The sequence below is a fragment of the Aulonocara sp. 'chitande type north' Nkhata Bay genome, linkage group LG12, assembly GCF_057382095.1.
Source record: "Aulonocara sp. 'chitande type north' Nkhata Bay isolate Kocher_YH1m ecotype deep benthic linkage group LG12, A_spYH_male_GT1.1, whole genome shotgun sequence".
Taxonomy (NCBI): Eukaryota; Metazoa; Chordata; class Actinopteri; order Cichliformes; family Cichlidae; genus Aulonocara; species Aulonocara sp. 'chitande type north' Nkhata Bay.
Window position 1 is genome coordinate 27,685,912 of NC_141355.1, and position 23,581 is coordinate 27,709,492.

Sequence of the window (23,581 nt, forward strand, 5' to 3'; positions counted from 1 at the left end):
CCCGACGTTTATAGATAAATAAACACAAATGTGATTATTGCTAGTCTACAACAATCTTACTGAATCTTGATTGTGTGAAAGACACACACAGACACACACACACACACACACACACACACACACACACACACACACACACACAATAAGAGGAAATCAGAGGTCTTTGCTCTGATGGAAAAGAAAAATCAGGGGTCTCTGGAAGTAGAGGTGCCCCAGAGCACTTCTCTCCTGAAACAATAAACACAATTGAAAGCTCCAGTTCACTGCAATTAAGCTTAAACAAGCATTGCAGTGGCTTAAGCAAACACCGGAGTGTGAGAGGATCCTCCAGTCTCTGGGAACAAGACGCGTTAATTTAATTAAACTGTGAAAATCAGGATTGTACCATAGCGGGAGATGGTGATACGTGGAACATTCATGAAGATTCTCAGTAATTTGATCATCTTTGTTCACCAGAGTCTGCAATACCCAATTAAATGTATTAATGGAAAAGCAACAAGACTGATATCTACCATCTGGGTGAACAGGTGCACAAGCACAGCCTGCACAAATGTTCAGGATTGCTTCAATAACCCCAAACAGGCAAACAAGTAAGTGGTGACGTCTTGATGCATTCTCAATCATCCAGATAAGTAAATCTCCAAAAATTGATTCTGTTCATCTGGACGTTTTCAGTGGGAGAAACGTTTCGTCACTCATCCAAGTGACTTCTTCAGTCTCAGCTCAGCTGACTGCAGGTTTCCTCAATCGGTCATTATGGAAGTGTACTGTTTATAAGACAGAATCAAATTTTGGAGAAGTAAGTGGTGAGACCATCAGCTTTAAATTTCAGCTGTGAAAGAATATCTCTGTGATGCTCAGAGAATTTGATCTCATGTGATGCACAACTTGACATGTTGTGTAAGTGGCAAAGCTGTGATGCTGCTTTATGTCAGCGGGGTCCTCTAGTGACAGTCTGCACACTGTCACCTCTGTGCTCATTGATAAACAACAGAAAGCACCTGTTGCTCAACAGTGTCTGCTGTCGCCCTCGGTTAAGGAGGAAATTAAACAAGACGAGTCTGAAAATATGTCAGAGCCAAAGCGGAGCTGAAGCAAGTCTTAGTGCAGGCGCTTCATCCCTCGGGTGATGGTGAAAAGAGAAATTAAATGTAATTCAAAGGGAAAATATGATCCTCTGTAGTGTGTTTGGAGCCATTCTTTTCACATCAGTGTGACAACCATCCTTTCTCCATGTGACATCAGTGAAGCCACACAAGCTAAGTGCTAATCTCCTCTTTTGTTACAGCAATTACATTTTTTAAATAAAGTTAAACATACAAATGCAAATAGATTAAACAAACAAATGGTATAAAAAAATTAAAATATGCTATTGTAAAACAATATTTTGATGAGGTAAAAATTAACCCAACATCAAAATATGGACAATAAAATAAAAGACATACAAATTGAAACATAGACATAAAGTTACAATATAATATACAACAATTAAAATATTTTAATTTCAACATAATTTTAAATGGCTTACTAAAAAAAATACAAAAATATATTTTAACAAAGTACTGCGGTCTGCATTACCTTAGGCTATAGCCCAATGTCAGCTCCTATATAACTCTGAGACCCAAAGGGGTCTCAGAGTTATATAGGAATTTCTTGAATGTAAATTTTTTTGTCTAACGATTGCTTGTTTACATTTTATTTATTTTATGCTGAGAGCACCACAACCAGAATCTGTTATGATGCCGATCATTTGCAGGCTGTATTATAATATCTAAGTTAATAAGAACAGCTGACGCAAAAATTTTCCCGTTGTGGGATCAATAAAGTCTTATCTTATCTTATCTCTTATCTTTGATGTGGAAATTGAAAGACATACTGGAGGTGTTGGATCATCAGTCCAAAATTATTAGCAACTGAAAGCAACTTGACAACTTTCAGTCTTCAGAATTTTTTGTGTCAGTTTTGATTGAGTAGGTTTTTAGCTTTGGTTAGCTAATACTACAACACAACATTTTAAATTCATATCTCTGGCTGGGATCATGATTGTGGGGTTTACTGCCTGCAATGTCAAAAATAAAGGGCCTGATCTTTTCGAGTGGTAGCAAAAATCTCAGAGCTAATCAGTAAATGTTCTGCAAAACGTTTGCACGTGCATACCTAAAGATGACGATATTTTATTTGATATTAGTTAACTGACTTCCAGCTAAAGCCTTGCTTTTCATACTTGAGACATGCTTTTTCATGCTTATAAGTGAAAATAAAAAAATACTTTAGTACTTAGATGACCACCTAGATTTCTTTCTTTTTTCCCCCCAAATTCTGATTATTATTGTCACATTTCATTCCATAGAAGACGATAGTGTGAACAGCTCCAGGGCAGAAATTCGTTAGGATTGGGCTCCAGACTGTGTTAAATCCCACACAAATATACAGAATGCAGGGCAACTTATTTCAAAGTTTTTTAAAACAGAATTATGTACAACAGCACGTTCCCATGAAACAAGCAACTAGTAACTTTGATCTCTGCTGTTATACAAGCAAATAGGAAAAACTTAACCACATGAGGTGACCTGTTAGGCAACAGACAGTGGAAAAAAACAACACAGTATGTCCTCCAACATATTTCTAAATCAGTTTTGTTTTTACATGGGAAATGAAATACTTCAACAAAATAAAAGTCTTACTGCAGTTACTTATCTGAATACAATAAATGTTGCTGGGAAACGTTTTACACAGTAGACAAAAGTGTGGAGTAACAATGAAAGTGTTACACCATGTGTTACTGTTGCTCCTCTGTGTCTGTGTGTTAGTGTGTGTGTGTGTGTGTGTGTGTGTGCCATGTTTGCATATCTTTGTGGGGACTAACAGCCTTTATGGGGACAAAATATCCGTCCCCACGGGCTTGAAAGCATTTTTGAGGCTACGTCCACACTAATGCATTTCGTTTTGGCCTCCCGTCCACACTGAGACGGCATTTTCACTCAAGGAAAACGCAGCGTTTTGAAAACGCTCTCGAGGACGCATACATTTGAAAACAGTGCTTTCGCCTGGCAGTGTGGACAGCGAAAACTGAGACTTTTTGAAAACGATGACACATTTTAGTCATGTGATGCAGTCAAGTGACCAATTAAACTAAGAGCAGTAGTTTTGTTTGCTCTCAATTTTGACAGCCCTATTAAAGATTAATATCAGTTTGTACATGCTCCAGATAGCTTTTCTTCAAATTCTGTAATTCTCACTCGCTTTTGCGACTTTGTACTTTTGTGTTACTCGCAGCAACAACTCCATCTCATTGTTAGTTCATTTAAAAAAACCTGTGCTTTTCCTTGCCATTTTGCTGCACGTTTCAAAGAGCAAAGTAAATAAACAGCAGACAGAATTGAGGCAGGTCAAATCAACTTGCGTTTCAGGCATGCGCAGGACTGGAACGTAAGCGTTTTCAGCCGTTTCAATGTGGACGCACAACTTTGTGAAAACGACTGATAAACAATAGTGAGGACGCGGAGCGTTTTCAGACGAAAACACCGTTTTCAAATCTATCTGGGCTAGTGTGGACGTAGCCTGAGACTCAAAATGTGGTTTAAGTGCCAGGATTACAATTAGGTCGTGATTAGGTTTAGGCTAAGGGTTAGGGTACGGCATTCTGTTTTGATGGTTAGGGTTAGGGTAAGCGGCTAGGGAAAGCATTATATCAATTAGATGTCCCCATAAAGATATGAAAACACGACTGTGCATGTGTGTGTGTTTGTGTGTAGTCCCCAGAGTCACATTTATCAAAGAACAGTAGGTCATTCCTGCAAGTTTAGAGTTCACAGAGTCAGTAATTTCCAAATGTGCATTTCAGATTAGTCACAGACCACCCAAGATTTGCTTTATTGCTTGCGCAAACTTCATATTATTAAGGAAATTAGCTAAAGCAGGTCAAATGTAATAATAGCAGTTAAAATAAGTGAGTCACCGACACTTGTAGGGTTGTTTATCTGACAAAAAAGTGTTGGTTTTTTTGGTAATTACAGCATGTCAAGATAGACATTCGCTTACTCAGGGCACATACTCCTAGTACCAAACCTCCACATCCTCTCCATGATGTGCCTGACAGTCAGAATCAGAATCAGAATCAGAAAGGGGTTTATTGCCAAATGTTGAGCAGGTTTACAACATTAGGAAATTGCTGCGGTGCTTCAGTGCAAACATAGTGTCATAAATAGCACTTAAATAGTGTCATAAATAGCACTTAAATAGACATGAAAAAATAAAAGTAGGGATAAGAATTAAAAGTGCTACGTAGAAAGATATGTGCATGAGCTATACATGAGATATATACATGAGAATAAGAATTAAGAGTGCTACGTAGAAAGATATATACATGTCACAGGAGCATGGTCACCAAAAGACCCATTTAAGCCATCAGACAACTTAGCAATAAGTAATAAGGTACAGTGAACCCGGCATTAACAGGGGATTCATACTTCTAAGTTAAATCTATACCGTAATTACATCATATTCACAGACCCCTCTGAAAATGTACAACATAACCCATATGTTGTGTTGATACAGCCTTAACCTATTAGGATGTTCAGTACTATTGTGTATTTCCAGCTACTTCGTCACCACAGTTTTAGAATTTATCAGTGACAGATGTCACCAAATTCCTGGAAGGATATTGCCAAGTACAAAGAGGTGAAAAAAACTAAAGAGACAAATATGTTTGCCTCAAAAAAGGGGGGGAGCTAGAGAGAGAAAAGATTAATCCCAGGAGGGAAAAAATGCCAAAAACATCACACAAAAACATGAATGCTGGTAACAATGTTGTAACAGTGTTGACCAGTTACATGGGTTATGTCATAGGCACTACAACATTCACCACAGAAGTGTAAATAAGCCATAAAGACGGCAGGAAGAGAACAAAGACAGGAAGTAAAAATACAACATGAAGAAATAACATTCACAATAAAACAGGGAGGAGTAAAAAGAACATGGAACTGTCATCCTGATTTATCAACACTACATTTATTAATGAATAACTTCAAACAGGTAGTCATTTATTAAATTTGAAACTTAAAAAGGGAAACAACAGAAACCAGCCCAGTAGTCCAAACATAAAGATTGTAAAATCTTTGCCATGGCCAGTAAAAACCTTCAAACTCTTAAAATAGCACCACATCACTGAGAAATGATTTATTAAGACAAAATTAAGTGTCTATATTTATATGTGGTTTAACCCAAAAAAATGCAATACTAGATTCTCGGCTCACCGCTTCAGGTCATCAGGGAGGTGCTCCAACAGAAAGTCACATGTTCACATACTGGAAGCTAGCAGTGCTTCCCAACTCTCACCGTTGTTTCTGCCAACTCTGGGGCCTCACTTAATGATTCTTGCAGCTCTCAGCTGTTTTGTTTTCTTAAGTCACCTAATATAAGTACATTTCTCTGTTGTTTTTTAATATAATAATTAGCCCCTGTGATCACTTATTACATGCTGAGTGGAATGACCCCTCATCGTTTCATTGCACAATTAATCACTACAAACATGTTTATTCGACTTCAAAAGCTTTACCAGATATTCACTGCTGAACTGCTTCGCTCTCCGGGAATCAAATTACTGAATCTCTTTCTGTGGGTTTTCCTTTAAACAAATGTTGCTCTGAAACAGTGTTGATAGCTTAAACCTGTTTATATCCTGATTTGTTTTAAAGTTTCAACGTCTCATAACTCAAGCAAAGCAGCACAGTGTGCCATAAATATTTAAACATATTTATTAATCACAGGCAGACGTACTGACGCAGCGAATGTGGTTATGAATCACAGAGAATGAATGTCCCGGTGTTTTTCTCACAGTTGTCTTGAGTGTTGTTATTTAAAAATATGGCTATTTTGTGCTGGATACAAGCTGAAGATTTACATGACAAACTGTTGTAAATTTGTTTGGTTTAAAAAAGAAGTGCTTGTCACATTAAAGCCTGTCAGGGGTATTACAACATAGCAGGCACCAGAAAAAATAGTGTAAATGAAAACAGGTTTGCAATTTGTAGAGCAATCCTCTAGCCATACTGACTGCTCTAAATGCTTTACCCGTTCATACAGAAGATCATTTATCTTCCCTCTTCACCTACAGCCCAATTAGAATCATCAATTGCCTAACACATCTTGGAGATGCTGGCAGACGGAGAATATGCAAACCTAGAGTTTACCACCACGGCACCACCAAACAGCCCAGGTTCATTTATGTGCACAGTGCTGACATTATACACAGACATTATCTCTGCTATCCTTCCCTATATGTGTATTATTCATGCTGATTTATTTAATCTTTATGTCTCAGTTTATTATAGGAGACAACTTTCGCTGTTCAGATTCAAAGACAGCTCCCTGTCTCAGAAACCTAGGCACATTCATGAGGTCCTTTTTGACTTTGACCAGGAGTCATGATTCCACAATTTCACTACAAACAGCACCGCCAGGAGTGCCTTTGCTGTTTTTTTACTTTCACATGGCTCTGCAAAGTGAATTTGACCCCTAGGGTCAAACTGTGAACATGCAAATTTTCTGGACTGCAGTGTGTGATACCACGTATACGTTTTTTGGGCCTCATCAAGCTAAATGTTTCTTGGATACCTGAAAATGTAAAGGGTGCTGCTTTGACATATTTCAGAACATCCAGAGTACTTTGCAGAGGTTCATGTGCAAGTCGTCAGAACAGAGACTTTTTAAAAAGCCGCCCAAAGGAGACTAGTGGTAAGGGCGAGTGGACAGATTTAAATAACACATGGTTTTGGAATTTCTGTGGGGATGCACATTCCTGATCACACCTTGCAAATGGTCCTGTCCTTGGGCTAACAGATGTAATAAATTGTGGCAGTTCAACACACTACATCATACTTCAGTTTAAGATCAATAAGTCATCTTAAATATCGCTGAGTATATATTAATGTTGGGTTAGAGCTTTACCAGATGATGGTACAGGGTAAAGTGATTCAGATTTGAGGTATTTTACCATGATTTTTAATTTATCTGGCTTTCTTCAGGTTACTGTGATTCAAACAAAAAATCTGCTAAAACTTTGAATCACTGCAAATGGGCTCTTTAAATATCTGTTGTTGCTGCTGCACTAGCCGACTATTTGAAAACCATCTGTAGCTTAAGTAAGTTGTGTCTCTGAGCCAGCAGCATGCATGGGAACTTCTGATGAAAGGTAGCTTATTCTAGCATGATTTAGTGGATGGTTCATTTAGGCTGCTGAAATAAAACAACATCCACAGGTCATAAATCTGCTATTTTATGCCAGTTTGGAAAGGTTTATGCAATCTTCAACTTCAATAGGGCAAAAAAATTAGTGGGAAAAGTGCACCCCTCTGTATTTAATGAGTAAATTACTCTCAAAAGAGTACCTAATAGGCATGTTATTAATCATAATAAGTGTGTATTGCATGTGTTTTTGCTTGTTTCTATGTGCATTTGTGTGTAAATGGGAATTGCCCGCACTGCTCAGGTTTCGTGCTCTTGTGATTCTTGGGTTCAGTTTCTTTTCTTCTCACCAAAGGCAATGAAACGGTATCCTCATTTCAACTGCCCGGAACGGGGACCACTAATTGTAGACGGCACGGGTCAACATTTGTGTAAGTGCTTTAGCAGAGACTATGTATAAGCATGCTCATTTGCACACACTGTATCAGATGTCGCTTCTAAGTGCACTTTCAGCAGGCCCCCCCTAAAAAACTAGCAAAGAAATGATGGCATGAAGCAGTGCAGATGTGGAGCAAATGCATTTATATCAAATCTGTTTCTCTTTTGCACCCACACAAATTTCCAAACCATTCTCCGCAGAGGAAAAGGAGTGCTTTCGTAATGCAATTCTTATATCCTTTCAGGACATTAAATAATTAGTTTAAAAAGCCAAATACACAGAACCTTTGTGTCAGTCGTCCAGCAGTTTTCTGTAAACTGGATCAAGTTCCATGTAGCATTCAAATACAAACCCAGAAAGGCTTTTGCAGATAAACAGATTGAGTCACACATCATAGAATTCATACTAACTATTATGTTAAGCATGATGATTTCATTTTGAAGTAAATAATTTATTTACAGAATTTATTAACATTTTATAAATTAGTATTTACCAAGCTGCTCGCTTTGCTGGACAGTTTTTTTTTTTCACTTTACTTTTCCACCCTGAACCTCAACACTTATTTACAGCACTTTAAATGATGCATAAAGGGGTTTTTGGTTAATAATTTAAGTTGTGAAAGACCAAATATTTGACATTACATTGGAAAAATGGAAAAATGTGTATTCCTGCTCCATGACCTTCTCTTTGGTACACCTCTTTTTCTGACACTCACCTCTGTAAGATCTAATAAATACAAAACACCATCATTTTCTTTCGTAAAAGCCACATCTCACCCTGAGAAAGTAATCTCCTTGAAGTACCCGTATCTTAAATGCTGAAAAATAACAGGAAGCCCAGACTGAAGGTTGAAAGATGTTGATTAAGTAGAAGTTTGAAATAGATACTAAAGCTTATCTTCAAAGACCAGGATGTCTTTCTGTCTGGGCTTTGACGCTGACAACTCCACATTCTTCTTGTTTCTGCTGGTCAAGTCACAAACTGCTCAGAGCAGGGGTGCCCAATCCTGGTCCTCGAGAGCTACCGTCCTGCAGCTTTTAGATGCATCCTTGTTCCCACACACCTGAATCAAATGAATGGCTTGTTATCAGGCCTTTGCCAAACATGATGGCATGCTGAAGAGATCAAACCATTTGATTCAGCTGTGTTGGAGTAGGGATGCATCTAAAAGCTGCAGGATAGTAGCTCTCGAGGACCGGGATTGGGCACCCCTGGCTCAGAGTATGAAAACATACTTGTGATAATTTTTTCAAATATTTGGAACAGTTTTCAATAAAAGACAATTACTTTGGGGCAACCCAAAACTAAAAGATAAAGTTAAATGAATACCTTTCTTCATATGAATGTTATGAAGTGGCTTAACATTTAGCTTACTACTACAGTTAATAGCTATCAAATAAACCAGCAGCACCACCTGATTTCATTCTCAGATGTTTGAAGTTGTTTAGAGGACTAGTTATATGTGTACAAATACCGGTTAAGTTGGCTACCTTTTCTTTGTCACTGATTCTGTTCATAATTTTTATGGACAGAATTTCTAGGAGTATCCAAGTGGTGGAAGGCTTCCACTTGGGCGGATTCAGAATCGTCTCTGCTTATCGTGGATGCTGTGGTTCTGTTGGATTCATTGGGTGAATGCCTTCAGCTCGCACTGGAACAGTTCGCAACCGAATGTGAAGTGGTGGGAATGTGAATCAGCACCTCCAAATCTGAGGCCATGGTCCTCAGCTGGAAAAGTGTGGAATGCCCACTGCAGGTCAGGGATGAGTTACTGTCCCAAATGGAGGAATTTAAGTATCTCGGGGTCTTATTCATGAGTGATGCGAGAAGGGAGTGGGAGATCAACAGGTGGATTGGTGCTGCGGCTGCAGTGATGCAGACGCTGTACCGATTCGTTGTGTTGAAGGCAGAGCTGAGTGTGAAAGCGAAGCTCGTGATTTACTGGTCGATCTACATCCCTACCCTCATCTATGGTCATGAGCTGTGGGTAGTGACCGAAAGAACGAGATCACAGATATAAGCGGTGGAACCAGCTAGCACCTGTGTTCACTGAGATATTCAACATCTCTTTATCTCAGTCGGTGATCCCCACATGCTTCAAAGAGTCCATCATTGTTCCTGTCCCGAAGAAACCCCACCCTGCTTCTCTCAATGACTATCGCCCTGTAGCCCTCACCTCAGTAGTGATGAAGTGCTTTGAACGCCTGGTCAGAGACTTCATCATTTCTTCACTACCAGACACACTGGACCCACTACAGTTCGCTTACCGTCCAAATCGTTCCACAGACGATGCCATCTCTCATCTCCTCCACACATCACTCACTCACCTGGACACTAGAAAAGGGAATTATGTTAAAATGCTCTTCATCGACTACAGCTCTGCATTTAATACCATAATTCCCTCCACACTCACCACCAAGCTGGAGCACCTGGGACTCAGCTCATCTATGTGTCAGTGGATCTCCAACTTCCTAACTGGCAGACCACAGGCAGTAAGGATGGGCAGACATGTCTCAGCCTCCATCACTCTCAGCACTGGAGCGCCCCAGGGGTGTGTTCTGAGCCCCCTGCTGTACTCTTTGTACACATATGACTCAATCTACAGCAGGCGCTGCTGGACCAAGGCCAGGAATATCACGAAGGACCTCAGCCATCCCAACAATGGACTGTTCTCTCTGTTGAGGTCAGGAAAGCGATTCCGCTCCCTGAAGACCAACACAGAGAGACTGAGGAGGAGCTTCTTTCCACAGGCGATACTGTCTCTCAATCACACCACCACATAGTACTGACCCACACATATGGTTTTTACACACACACTGGACATTTGTTTACACTAGTGGCCACTGCACAACTACACTGTGTGGTCATTAAATCAAATCACTCTATCACAAGTCACTTAAATATGTGGATTGCAAAACCCTGGACATTACATTTCTTTCATTACCATTTATTACTCGTACAGCTGCTCTTATTGTTCTATATTTCTTCATATATTCTTATATATTTTCTATATTTTGTATTCTGTTGTACAGTTATTTTATTTTTAACTTTAATTTTTGTATTTTATTTTATTCTTTCCTAGTTAAATTTACCCTTTATTTAAATTTTCATATTTATTTCCTATCCTATTCATAGTCTTTTATTTTAGGTCACGAGCAGCTGTCTAAGCATTTCACTGCATATCGTACTGTGTATGACTGTGTATGTGACAAATAAAATTTGAATTTGGAATTGAGTTTCCTCAAGGGTGGCTGGCCTCTCCCTAAGAGATAAAGTGAGGAGTTCGGCCATCCGGGAGGGGCTCAGAGCCGCTGCTTCTCCATATCGAAAGGAGCCAGTTGAGGTGGTTCAGGCATCTCATGCGGATGCCTCCTGGGCACTTCCTGGGTGAAGTGTTCCGGGCATGCCCCATCGGGAGGAGACCCCGGGGCAGACCCAGGATATGCTGGAGAAATTATATCTGTCGGCTGTCCTAGGAAAGCCTTGGTGTTCCCCCAGACAAGCTGCAGGAGGTGGAGGAGAGGGAGGTCTGGGCTTCTCTGCGTAGGCTGCTGCTCCCACGACCCGGCCCCAGATAAGCGGAGGAAGATGGATGGACCTTTCCAATGACCTTTTGTGAAAAGTATCAATCATATACAGGTCTACTGCTGTCCTCGATTACTCTAGCTGATTGAAGCTTGCATTGTGATACTAAGTGGGATTGTAAAAGAGAAAATAAAACCTGATGTGAGTTGTACTCAAAAATGTTCTCGCCCAATTTCTGTCATAAATCCCACTTTTAAGTTTATATTTGATCTGTGTGCAGATGGTCAAGAGGAAGGAGATCTGATGTAACCATGACAACTGAGTTATTTGGGGTTTGTTTGTTTGTTTCTGTCTGTCTGTCAGTGAAGACAATGCAAAAATAGAGGAAATGCTGTAGAACGGTATCATTAATCAAATCAGTTGAAGTTAAGTCAGTTTTTATCACAAATGCTTGCATCTGGTGTCCTCAGATACTGTGACTGTGTTCATAATTAATAATAAGTATTCAGTTTGTTTACTTGCTAACATCCAAACATGCTGCTGAATGCTGCTTTGGTGCCACTGATGACTTTAGACCAGGAGTGGGAAACATTATTTCTCAGGGGCGTGAACTGACGGATAAAGCATGCAAAGGGCCACAGCTGGGTTAAAATGTAATGCACAGAGCGCTGAATAACAAAAGAATAAGTCAAGTCAGTGAAAGACTTTTCAAATGTAAACACTCTGAAGTTAAAATAAACCCACTGAAGTGCTCCATCAACCTTTAATCCTTTTAAACTGTTACGTTGTCTTCAAACTAGCATTTGATAAACTTTAGCTTTTAGCATGTTATGCTCAATATTAAGTTGTGCAGGGTTATGACTTAATGACTACAGAATTGAATTCATTGCATATTAAAGTATTTCATTATCGGTACATTAGCAGTGCAGCACTTCATCATTTTCCACATATACTGTGTATCATGCACACCGTCCCGCTTTGTTGATGTTTATCATTAAAGATATTTTTAAGTGAAACTGTAGTCTAATGTTCAACCGCAGCCCACAGAGACTGGGCAACGCTACCCCCAGAGAAATGAGGAATATGGGCTACATTACTATAAAAATATTGGCCACTTTAAACAAGAACATCTATGTGGGTGGACTGTGAGTGTGCAGAGGCATTAATTGTTGCAGACAAAATGACAGTTAGTGATTAAGCACGAAGTAGAATTGATTGCTAAAATGAATTTAGTAAAGCACCAGATGGGTAATTATACGAGCTCTCAACAATGATTGCTGCCACTTCAGGTGAGCCGACAAATTGGTATTCGTTTTAGTAGTTGTATCGGGAGGTTTCTGGCTTTATCTGTGGAAGAGTAAAATAAATTGGGATCAGAAAAGTGAAAGGCTTGTGATGACCTCTTCTTCGTCACCATCACCACAGGGCTGCATTTCTAAAAAGGAGAGAAAGCCTGTAATTTCCTGATGTCTACATTAGCTAGATTAGGGATTTAGTTCATTGTTAATGTAATTTCTTTTTACTAAAAGGTGAAACTATTAAACGTATTCTCTGAAAATATTACAGGATGTCACCTCCATTTTGAAAGAAGGGCAAGTTTAATCGCTGCTTTAAGGAAGCCCAAAGTATCAAGTAGCACCACCGATTGCCTCTAAATTTCCATGAAAGCATGCCGTCACACGATTGTGATGTTTTAGGTGCTTTACCATTGCACAGTGTTGTTTTGTACCCTCCTGAGCACAAAAGGGCTTTCCGGCTTGCTTGCCAACATGACACCTTTAACTTTGGTTTTCATTCTCATCTCTCCTTATTTCACCTGTCGGCCCCAGTCATAATACTATCAGCACAAGCTGTGACCTCTTTCCCTGTTGCAAAACCGCCACACAAACAAGTTGCTCTGAGAACGAACCAATCACCTTGTCCTTGTCAAATAAATCAGTGTTTAGGTTTCACCACAATCTGATCCCCTTGTCACAACATAACACGACCACAGTCATGGACTGAGGTAGCTGACCGAGCAACATGACAGTGCTGTGTTCCTCACGTATCCTTCTGTGGAAGTCGATTTCCTCTTCATTTCCTCCTGAGCATCCTGCGTGAACCCACAAACCCTCCAGTGTGTTTGTTTTGAATGACTTTGCGGAGTGTCTTCTGTGTCGCGAAGCCATGGCTGTGTTATCACGAATCTCCTTCTGGATGGGATAGAAAATAAACATTTGAAGTTTGGGAAACCAATTAAGCTTATAATCTACAGGCTACGAAAGGATCTGAAGTCAACATCACTTACAGGAGGATTTCAGACTCCCACAAGAGTTTACATTTCTTCTTGATGTTTATATCTCTAAAATAAATCAGGGTCAATCAGTTCATTTCCAAAAGCTGATAATGAATCAGGGTGTCGTGGATGTGCAGAGAGGAAAGATGCTCTGTTTGCTTTTTTTAACTACCCTCATCTTTTAAAGACACAAACGTCAAGGATATCACAGACTCTTGTGATTCTTGGGTTCATAGACTCTAAATTGTTTAAATAGATTAAGCTGTTTTCTTAAGTAGCGACCTGCGTTACACAAATGGCAACCACTTAAAATTAAGTAAGATCAGTAAGACAGTTTTAATCACTTATAAAATAATAAAAAAGTCACAAATATTCATCATAAAACTTCTGTGGAATCCTTAACCCTTGTGCCCTCCTCAAATTTTACACTCTTTTGACATCTTCGTGGACAAAAATGTACACAAAAAATCTGCCATTAAATCCTCATATAACAATTGTTTTTTGTTTTTTGTTTTGTTGCTTTTCATAAACCAGTTAATCAACTTGAGTCCATATCAGAACAATCAAAAATTACATTATTTTCAGGATTTTAATCATTTAAATGCCAGTTCAAACACTGGAATGATTAAGGAAATATTTAAACAAGCATAAATTGCACACCTTATTTGTTTTTTTACTACATAACAAAATGTTTTTTCCCACGATATAACTCCATTTTGCTACTAACTAAAGAATACTAAATACATTTTTAAAAAGTGCCCGATTGGAGGCTCCACTCTGCACACCTCACCTCACAGGTATAACTGAAGCTTGTTAGTTTGGTGTGGTGTGCACATCACAGTTGAGATGCTTTCAATTGCTTCTCTTTAAGTTTAGGAAGAACTTCAAAAATTCTAAGACCAAGCCTACATTTAATTAAGAAGTAAAGTCATTTCTGGGCTTTCTTACCCGAGGATGACCGCAGCAGATTCTCTTGGATATGGATTCTCAAGAACATAAAGCTTTTCTTCTGCTCCACCTCAGGTCTGCCTCAGCTCATCTGATACAAACAGTTTGTCTTTGTCACATTTTTTCTAATGTCAGCAACCATTCCCTTATTTTTGTTGCTGTTGAGCAGTAGATTACAGGATTTTCCTACCGGTCACGACATGGTCAAATCTCCATGTCTGGGGGTGCATTCATGGTTGACTCTTTTTATCCCCTTGCTTAGGGCAAATGGATTTTACTAAAGTCATATTGTTTCGAATCAGTAGTTATTTACTTATTATGGGGTTTTTTGCTCCACACCTGAAATTTTCTATTAATTTGCTGTATAATGTCACTTTTCTTTTTTCCCAGTTTTTAAAACCCAATGATATTAACGTTGCCTCACATTTTGTATGAAGTTTGACAACAAGGTAGTGAATTTACTTATGAGGGGAGTCTTGCTCATTGAATCAAACTAGCATCCCAGGCTACCTGGAGCCTATCCCAGCTGACACTGTACAAGATGCAGGGTACACTCTGAAAGTTGCCAGTCCATCACCGGGCTAACACAGAGAGACAGACAACCTTCCTCACCTATACATACAGATCCACACATCCTCTATCTGGATAAGCCAACCGGCAGCTTCTTGAACAAGAACAACTATAATATGAGTGACCTTTAGTTGACTCCAGTGAACAAGCAGCAATAGTAATTGGCTGACTGCTGTACTAAGCTCTGAGATTCAAACTCTTTGAATCTATGTTCAAAGACATTTCAGATAAATGCTGAGTTTGATGTCCAGTATTTGGCCCCTGTGGACACAGATGACAGCTGATCTGCTCCTCTGTAGCGTAAACTTCTTCCTCTCTCAATGAATTCGAAAGAAATCTGTATTGATTTAGTGCCGTGAGCTTGTTAAGGTTGTCAGGACTGTCATCGTGAACTCCTTTTCCTGGATCCTTCACTGATATGGATCTTATAAACAGCCTCCTTACCCAACAGCTTTCCAACTGAGAGACTACACAGCGAGGGAGTGGGTCTCAATTATCTCTCTTCTCTTTTAACATGCATTTTGTTTATTTTACTGGTGTTTATTCAGTCAATAAACAGCTGTCTCAACAAACTAATGTTATAGTCTAGCCACTGAAGTGACAACATACATCTGCAGAAACAGTTTAACTGTTATTTTTTGTGTGTGTAAGCTGTGATTGCATAGTCATCAACTAATGAGGAAAATTAGGTGAGCAAATTGAACATTAGCTGTAAAATTAGACACGTTCAGTGGCCCAAATCACAGAATGTGAAACCGTTTAAATAAGGCTATGATCGTAAGTTACAACGTAACTGCTGCAATGAAACGCTAATGTGCCTGTTTCACAGATGCAAACATTAACATTTAGGTAATTCGAGTGAGTTTAACTATTTTGAAAAGAATCAGAACTGCATCAAGAGAATGAGATGTTGGGGGAAGAAGGCGGGGGGAAACAGAAGGAGGAAGATGAGGACATGGAAGAGGAAGAGCTTTCATTGTGGCTGAGCCCATCGTGTAAGGGAATATGTCTGCTGTACAGCCAAAGGAAACATTGCTGAAAATGGAGAAAAAACATTTGCCCAGACAGAAAATGAATACAGGATGAAGCTTTTTTTTTTTAACTGCTTATGTTGCAGTGAACAGATTCTTTTTCCAGTTTGTTTAAAACTAAATTTTCATTACAGATATTGTTTTACTTATTACAAGCAGTTTGAAGCACATTGTGATTTTAACTTCATTTATTAAAACCAGCTGGGATAAGCTCCTTTTGATAAGTCAGTCTGGATGACAAAAGCAATGGTCATCCTCTGCTGAGTGGGTGCAAACACAAAAAGCACACTTTGAACGCTGATCCAAACGTAAATATCTCCCTCTGCTGGTTGCAATTAGAACTACACGTACAAAACAGTTTTTTTCCCATTGCAGTATCTGTTTTTAATATCAATTTAAAACTTTTATTTTTTTTAAATGGCCTACATTAGCTTAGGACGTTTCTATTACTACATGTTACTTCTAATACATTACACTTTAGAGAGAAAGAATTACTTTCCACTCGATTATATGAAGTCCGAATTTGGCAGGATATTTAAAAGTTTAGGATGTTTGATGTTTAGGATGTTTGCATGTCAAATATATCAATAACTTGCACATATTAGAGAAACCAACATTAGCTAAAAACAACTGATTAAGCCTGTTATTTTAAGGTTTGTACAAAAAATTATGATTGTCTAACAAACTCAATAATTTGTGTAATGTTCAGCAGTTAGTTGATAATATAATAGAACAAAAAATCCTTAATTAAAAATTAATTAAAAAAATTAATTAAAAATACTCTGTTCATATTTTGTTTTACTGTTTTAGAGCATAAAGAGAAAACAGAATCTGGATGCTAAAAAAGAAACCTGCACATGCGAAACAGTCAACATCTGTTTTACTGTTGAATAACACATAACCATAAAATGTTGTTTATATTTTAATAACAGGCTGTAATATAATACCAGTCATGTAATACTCACAGGGTTAGTGACCTGACGCATATTTAACATGTATCAGTCATTTCATTTATTTACTTGCTGCCGTTGATCTGTAGGGACTTTTCTAGCAGGTCTCCATTCTGGGAGGGAACCTGCCCTATGCTCTGCTCAGGTTACTTCATCATTTCTCATGAGGTCATGAATAAAGAGGATAATCCCCAGCCACCTACTAAGAAACTGTGTAAACTCTGAGTCAGACTTGTCCTAGCAGTGGGTCATTCCTGTGCTGTCACGGGTCAGTTTAATCAAGTTTCAGCCACAGGAATTGGCTACGGTTACAAGGTATTAAATAAATTAAGATGTCTACAAAAAAGAAAAAAGAAGTCAGAGAGCAGTGGAGGAAACCTAACAGGTTTTTCACCAGATGAGTAGATGAGTGAGTCAAAGGAGACTGAAGAAGAAGAAGGACAAGGATGAAGCAGGATGTAATTCTGACTAATCAGGGTCTGATATGAGGAGCATCTAGAAAAAAAAGGAAAATCAGGTTAAGAAGACAAAAGAGTATTCAGCAACAATAATGAAGTTAATGACAGCAGAACCAAGGGTAGCACGAGAGGAGAAAAGTTTCCTGATGTGATTGAAACCACAAAGAAGAAGTCTTCAGTCAAAGATGGGATCAAAGGACAAAAAATCCAAGAAAGAGGAGGACCCTGAAGAAGAGGAAGGGAAAAAGAAAAAGAAAGACAAGAAGAAGAAAGGTTCAGTAAAGGGAGACAGTGATGAAGACACCAAGAAGACAAAAGGCAAGAAGAAGAAGATTGAAAATTATGTTGAAATCTATGAGAAAGAGCTTCGTACCTACGAGCCGGAAAAAGTGGAGAACTACGAGGATGAGTATCACAAAAAGAAAGGTAAACTTTTTTTCATCTCTTGTAAAATGCAGAATTCAAGATGAGGGAGCAGCAGGTGTAAAATATGTATATTCAGGAGAATCAAGGACAATATAATGTCAGTTCTGCTTCAGGAAAGTTATTCGACACCCAGAGGACAGGTGGATCTTTGCAGTTTCAGGAGTCTCACTGTCTCTAGCAGTGTCGCTGCCTTAGTTTAATGTTCATGAGGCGGATGGACATAGTGGCGTAGTGAACATAATGTCGTTAATCTTTACGTGGGGTGGTTTCACGTCCATCCCAGTCCACAACAACCCAAAGCAAAGTCACACTGAACTTAACAAAAAGAAACATCATCTTACAAAAACAAAGAAACACAATGAAATGCACCACGATATTGTAAACTTTAAATGTTAGCACTTTATTTGAGTGTTTAGACGGCTATTCACACTCACATTCAAGCAAAAGAAGTGAAAGAAAATGGATGGATGGATTTTAGGTTTATCTTTAAAGTATTTAATTATATAAATAAATCTTATTGTTTCAAGAAGTAAGAAATATAAAGATATATATTTGAGATTTGTTTCGTTTTAGCAATTTAATTTAGATGTAGTGGAGTGGAATCAAAAGTCATTTGAAGAACAATTAAGCTTAAATCTTGTCATGTATTCGACTTGTGTGTTGTTTCATCATTAAATATTTTTTCATAATCTAAGTAAAACTCAGGTTAACCAGTTACATGTCATGATAGCAGCTCTTAGTTGTGCCTGTCCTCTGGGTGCTCCTGTTTCCTCCCACAGTTCAAAGACATGCTTGTTGGGTTAATTGGTGATCCTGAACTGGCTGAAGGTGTGGATGTGAGAACGTAGAGTAACCTGCTCGTTCCGTACCCCTTTTTGTCTAAGGATTAGCTCAAGCCCTCCCCAACAATTCTATTAGTAAACATAAGAAATGGAAATCTAGATTTAAAACACCTTCAACTTCATCAGATAAACACATCACTTGAATAGATCTTCATTATACCTGGTTCCAATGATAACCAACCAAAATGATGGACAATTTTGAGAGAAAAATAAGCAATAATCATAAGATTTGTATGTTTTATCTTGGATAGTGTGTCACAGTGGATAACTCCATGCCTCATATAGTCCAAAAAAAAGGACACATCTTAACAATTCATAGCAAACGGTCAGACATGTGGCCACTAGTATTATTCTTGGCTTACTTGCCCAGTATGATATTTCTTTTTGACCAGTTCAAAGCAATACTTATTGCTTCATAATCATCTAATTGGATACAGTGACTATCCTATATAAAATATTTAAGCTTCAAAGTATCTGTGAGAAACTTTTGAATTAGTGCATTAAATTTGGCAACCTATTGTCTTATCTGAAAACATAACTGGGAACATCTGTGTGGGTTTGAATAAATTAAGCTTACGATAAGTTTCAGAAGGCCAGAAGTACTAAAACACAAATGCACACTGTCACCTAGTATGTATGTATTTATGTTTACCACAATACCTTAATGCATCTTCACACTTTACTTGGTTTTATTGTTCTCTTCTTTTTGAACCCTGTAGTGTACGAGGTGGTTGCCATCACTGGTGATGAGAGAGGAGCAGGCACTGATGCCAATGTGTTTATTACTCTTTTTGGAGATTATGGCATCACACCCAAAGTCCACCTGGCTAGCAAGTAAGTCACCTTTAAAGATTAGTGGAGTTTAGATGTAAGCTTGTCTGCAAGCGTATAAACAGCAAAGAGTGATTACTCTAAGAGCCTCCAGTTCAAAATAAACCCTATGTCATTTCAGTATTTATTTTCTATATGAACTAAAACGATGTCTTTCCTCCTCTTTCACAGCACAGAAAAGAAGTATGTATTTATTGTTGTGTTAAAAAATTGCTGTGACAGCTTAGCCATCAGATTGTGCTGTGGTTATTGGTGGCACCATTTACTGCATGATTTTTTCAAAGTTTGCATGACTTTGGTAATTATTCTCCTAGATTTACATTTTTACTTCTGATTAGTTTGTATTTATTTTTTAGTGAATAGTATGATGTGTCAAAAGAGGATGACGTTCAGGTGACTTCTGAATTTTAACCTTTTTTGGTATTTCAGGAGTTGCACAGCATTCGAAAGGGCCAAAACAGATGTGTTCAGAATTAGAACTCACAATGTTGGATCCTTGAAAAAGATACGGTTTGTTAGACATGAGATATTTTTTAACACCCTTAACCATTTTTTTTTGATCAGGAACATGTAATTTATCCACATGTTTCTGTTTCTCCAGGATTGAGCATGACAACACTGGCCTTAATCCCAGCTGGTTCTTGGACAGAGTCGTGGTAACGGATGTGATTCGACCTCATCTGAGGTTCTATTTTGCTTGTAATAACTGGCTCAGTAAGGTAGAGGGAGATGGCCTTTACATCAGAGACCTGCTGGGCAGCATAGACCCCATGGACATACCCAAATGTATGTATGCATAGATAAAACCCTCTAAGTATCTGGTTGGCATTAGCAGCTGACATGCTTTTAAGAAGTTTATATATCAGGTTTGTCTTTAAACTCTGCAAAAATTGTGACTTTTTTGTACTTTTTCTTAATTTTCCAGATAATAAATTTGTTGTGAGTGTTTTCACTGCAGATGTAAAAGGAAGTGGCACAGATGCAGATGTCTTTATTAACATCTTTGGGGAGTTTGGAGATACAGGTAACACGTGCAGCATATCTGGTCACTTAAGTTTGAAAGAAGCACTTTAATGAAACTATAATGAATAAATGAAACTATAATATGTTTGCTATAATTTATTTATTTATTCATTGATTCTATTTTAGGGGAGAGGCGACTTGACAACGACAAAAATAACTTTGAAAAGGGCACAGAGGACAAATTCACCATCGAGGCACCGAACTTGGGCAAAATTAGAAAGATCACCATTGGACATAATAACAAAGGCTCCTCAGCAGGATGGTTTGTGGAGAAGGTAAGAAACAGGCACATAAACAGACAGGACAGGTATTGTTTACAAGACTGTTCCCCTATGAGTCTGTAAAATAAAATGATGTTGACATGATTCTAATGGTCAAAAGATATGCCCCTTTGTCAGTTTGCATTGTTAATGAAAAATGACTTTCATTTGTTATATAATACATTAAGGATTTTACTGTACATTATCTTGAAACAAAAGAGTCTTGCTGTGCCGCTGCCCTGCTTCTGCAGTCGTACTTAAGACATGCGATCTTCTTGTTTCCTGTCGGCCGTCTCATCCGAGACCAGCGTCCCTGCACCTCCAACACATACAGTGAGAGATGAGTTCATTCAAACAGACACGCGAAACACGCATGTCTTCATTCTACCTGCTGTGTAAAGGGACACCATGCCCCATTAAGAGATTGCCTTACAGCAAACAGACAGACGAGTCGGTAGATTTGTTGGTTACTGCAGCACAGGCTGACACCAAAGATCAGTAGTGACAATGTTACTGAGTCATATTCTATTTGCATTTCAAATGTGTTTTGTGCAGCCACTAAATTACTTATTACACTGAGATAAATTCTGGACTAAAAGATTCTGAGCATTTATTTGAGGCTAGCTTTGTTTTTGTCATTGCTACTGAAACCTCTATAAGCAATATACAATAATTCAGTGTTAAATAAAAAAATGGACATTTTATTACAGTTTATCAGAAAATATCAAAAATACATTCATAATCAAATCTAAGATAGCGAGCACATATAAAATAACTGCGGATGTTTTAAGACCGATACCGATATTTGGTGATTTATCTATTTTATCAAAAACATTTTAAGACACATGAAACACAAACATATTTCCATAACATTTGTTATGTGAAGTTAATTATGAGTCCTTACTAAAATAATATGACAGTGCAGTTAAAAGTCATCTTTTTTTTTATTGTTCCAAAAAGTTCAAGTTCAATTCTGGTCAGATTAGCTGGTTGTTGTGTTTGTGGTATTCTTCTTTGCTTCATAAATGTACATTTATCAGCTGTTATATTACCAATATATTGACAAATGACAAATATACGCTGATACATATGAGCATGCTTACTTAATAAAAGCTAATAATGATTTTTAGTCTACAACATAAAAGGGAGGAATAGCTAGTGAGAATACAGGTGAAGTAATACTAATTGTGCACCATGCCCCCAAGACTAACCAAGACTAATCCCCTAAAGCTTAGGGGAAGAAATACGTAAAGCTGATACAAATATCTATATATATATCATATAAAAACACATGTCTAAGGATTGCGGTGCAAGTTGCACACACAACAAAAACACTGGTGCCATAAAAAGAGCAGTCCAGTCCTCCTAGATTAAGTTCTTGCCTAGAGCATAAAGACAAAATGGATGCTAAAAAGGAAACCTGCGCATGCAAAACACATATGAATAAAACAGTCAACATCATATTCAGCACTCTAGGAAAGGAACAGCCACTAAGTGGATACTGAATGACAATCTTGCATGTTTCACCTCAGCAGCAGACAAATGTGCTCAGTCAGCTTTCCAGCCTTTAATTAAGAAACTGTAATTTGAAACTCGGACTGCTCTGCCTCATTTCATCCTTCTACTGCAACTTTCTCTGTAAGACTGATCATAGCATTGCACTAATGTGACCTGTACCGAGCAAGCACATGAGAAGATGAAGCACCACTATCTCATTTTATTTAGGTTTTTTGATATTTGTAGTTTCTGGTGTGACCAGTTGTACTGAATATTGCAGTTTTTTTCTACAGGTGATAGTAGATGATCTTGGAAACAAACTAGTGTATGAATTCCCCATCAGCCGCTGGTTTGCCATCGATGAGGATGATGGGAAGATCCAGAGGGATGTTTTGGTTGGAGGGAGTCAGCCCACAGGTGATATTTGGAAAATTGGTTTTTAAGCCTGAGAAAATTCAACTGGTTTACACGATGGCAGCTTCAAGGATAGTTGACAATTCGGAGCTGTCTTACAAAATAGTTTCCCTCAGTTTTAATTAATTATTAACTATTAATGAATAACTGCAGACTAACCCTGCCAGAAAGCTGTGTAAGCATTACTTCTTGGATCAGACTACTATTGTTTAGATCTGGGTTATCTGGTCCTGCTCATATCCTTGGGAGTACGGGTGCTGTGAACCATGGCGACCCACTGGCACTACCTGTGATAAGCTAACATGTAACTGTATCCATCAGGTATTGTGTACAATGTCCAGATTGTGACAGGAAACATGCGGGGTGCCGGGACCAACTCCAAAATCCACATTGTGATGCACGGCACGAAAGGCTTGAAGAACAGTGGGAAGGTAAAGAGGAAATACAAGACACAGGACAGAAAGCATTTTACTAATAAGTGTTGCAGGAATCATTATTTTCATTTCCAGGAGGAGAGATCGTTTTAAGGAACTGAGCATGATTTATTGAAATAAATAAAGTTTTTGGCAATTAGACACCAATGAAGCCAGATCTCAGAGCAGAGTCCAACTGTGGTAGGAAGTAGGACAGGACCTGTGGAGACTTGATAAGGATCTCTGTCGGGCCAGGATGAATTGAAGGTGGAGTCTGAAAAACAGAATGACATAAGAGCGCTGAGGTTTAAAGCACAGAACAGAGGCCGACTGACTCGCAGAAGGCGGGCAAGAATATAATTGGACCAGAGTGATGATGACAGAACTGAGTTTGACAGAATAGACTAGCAGCCCAAACACCCAAGAATCTAGGCAGATGAGTCAATGCAGATCTTCCTTATTAAACTTTTGCCTTAAACTTGATTCATTTGAAA

General features: G+C 38.4%; 1 protein-coding gene across 1 annotated transcript in view; it reads left to right on the forward strand.

The window, feature by feature from the left end:
* The first annotated feature begins 9,341 nt into the window (after positions 1–9,341).
* loxhd1b (lipoxygenase homology PLAT domains 1b) overlaps positions 9,342–23,581 on the forward strand; it is a 40,874-nt gene continuing 26,634 nt past the window's right edge. The window contains 9 exon segments of the mRNA XM_086257961.1: positions 9,342–9,611; positions 17,693–17,807; positions 19,369–19,483; positions 19,910–19,990; positions 20,082–20,266; positions 20,406–20,504; positions 20,630–20,778; positions 22,554–22,677; positions 22,996–23,105. Coding sequence (XP_086114087.1) covers positions 9,342–9,611; positions 17,693–17,807; positions 19,369–19,483; positions 19,910–19,990; positions 20,082–20,266; positions 20,406–20,504; positions 20,630–20,778; positions 22,554–22,677; positions 22,996–23,105 — 1,248 coding nt within the window.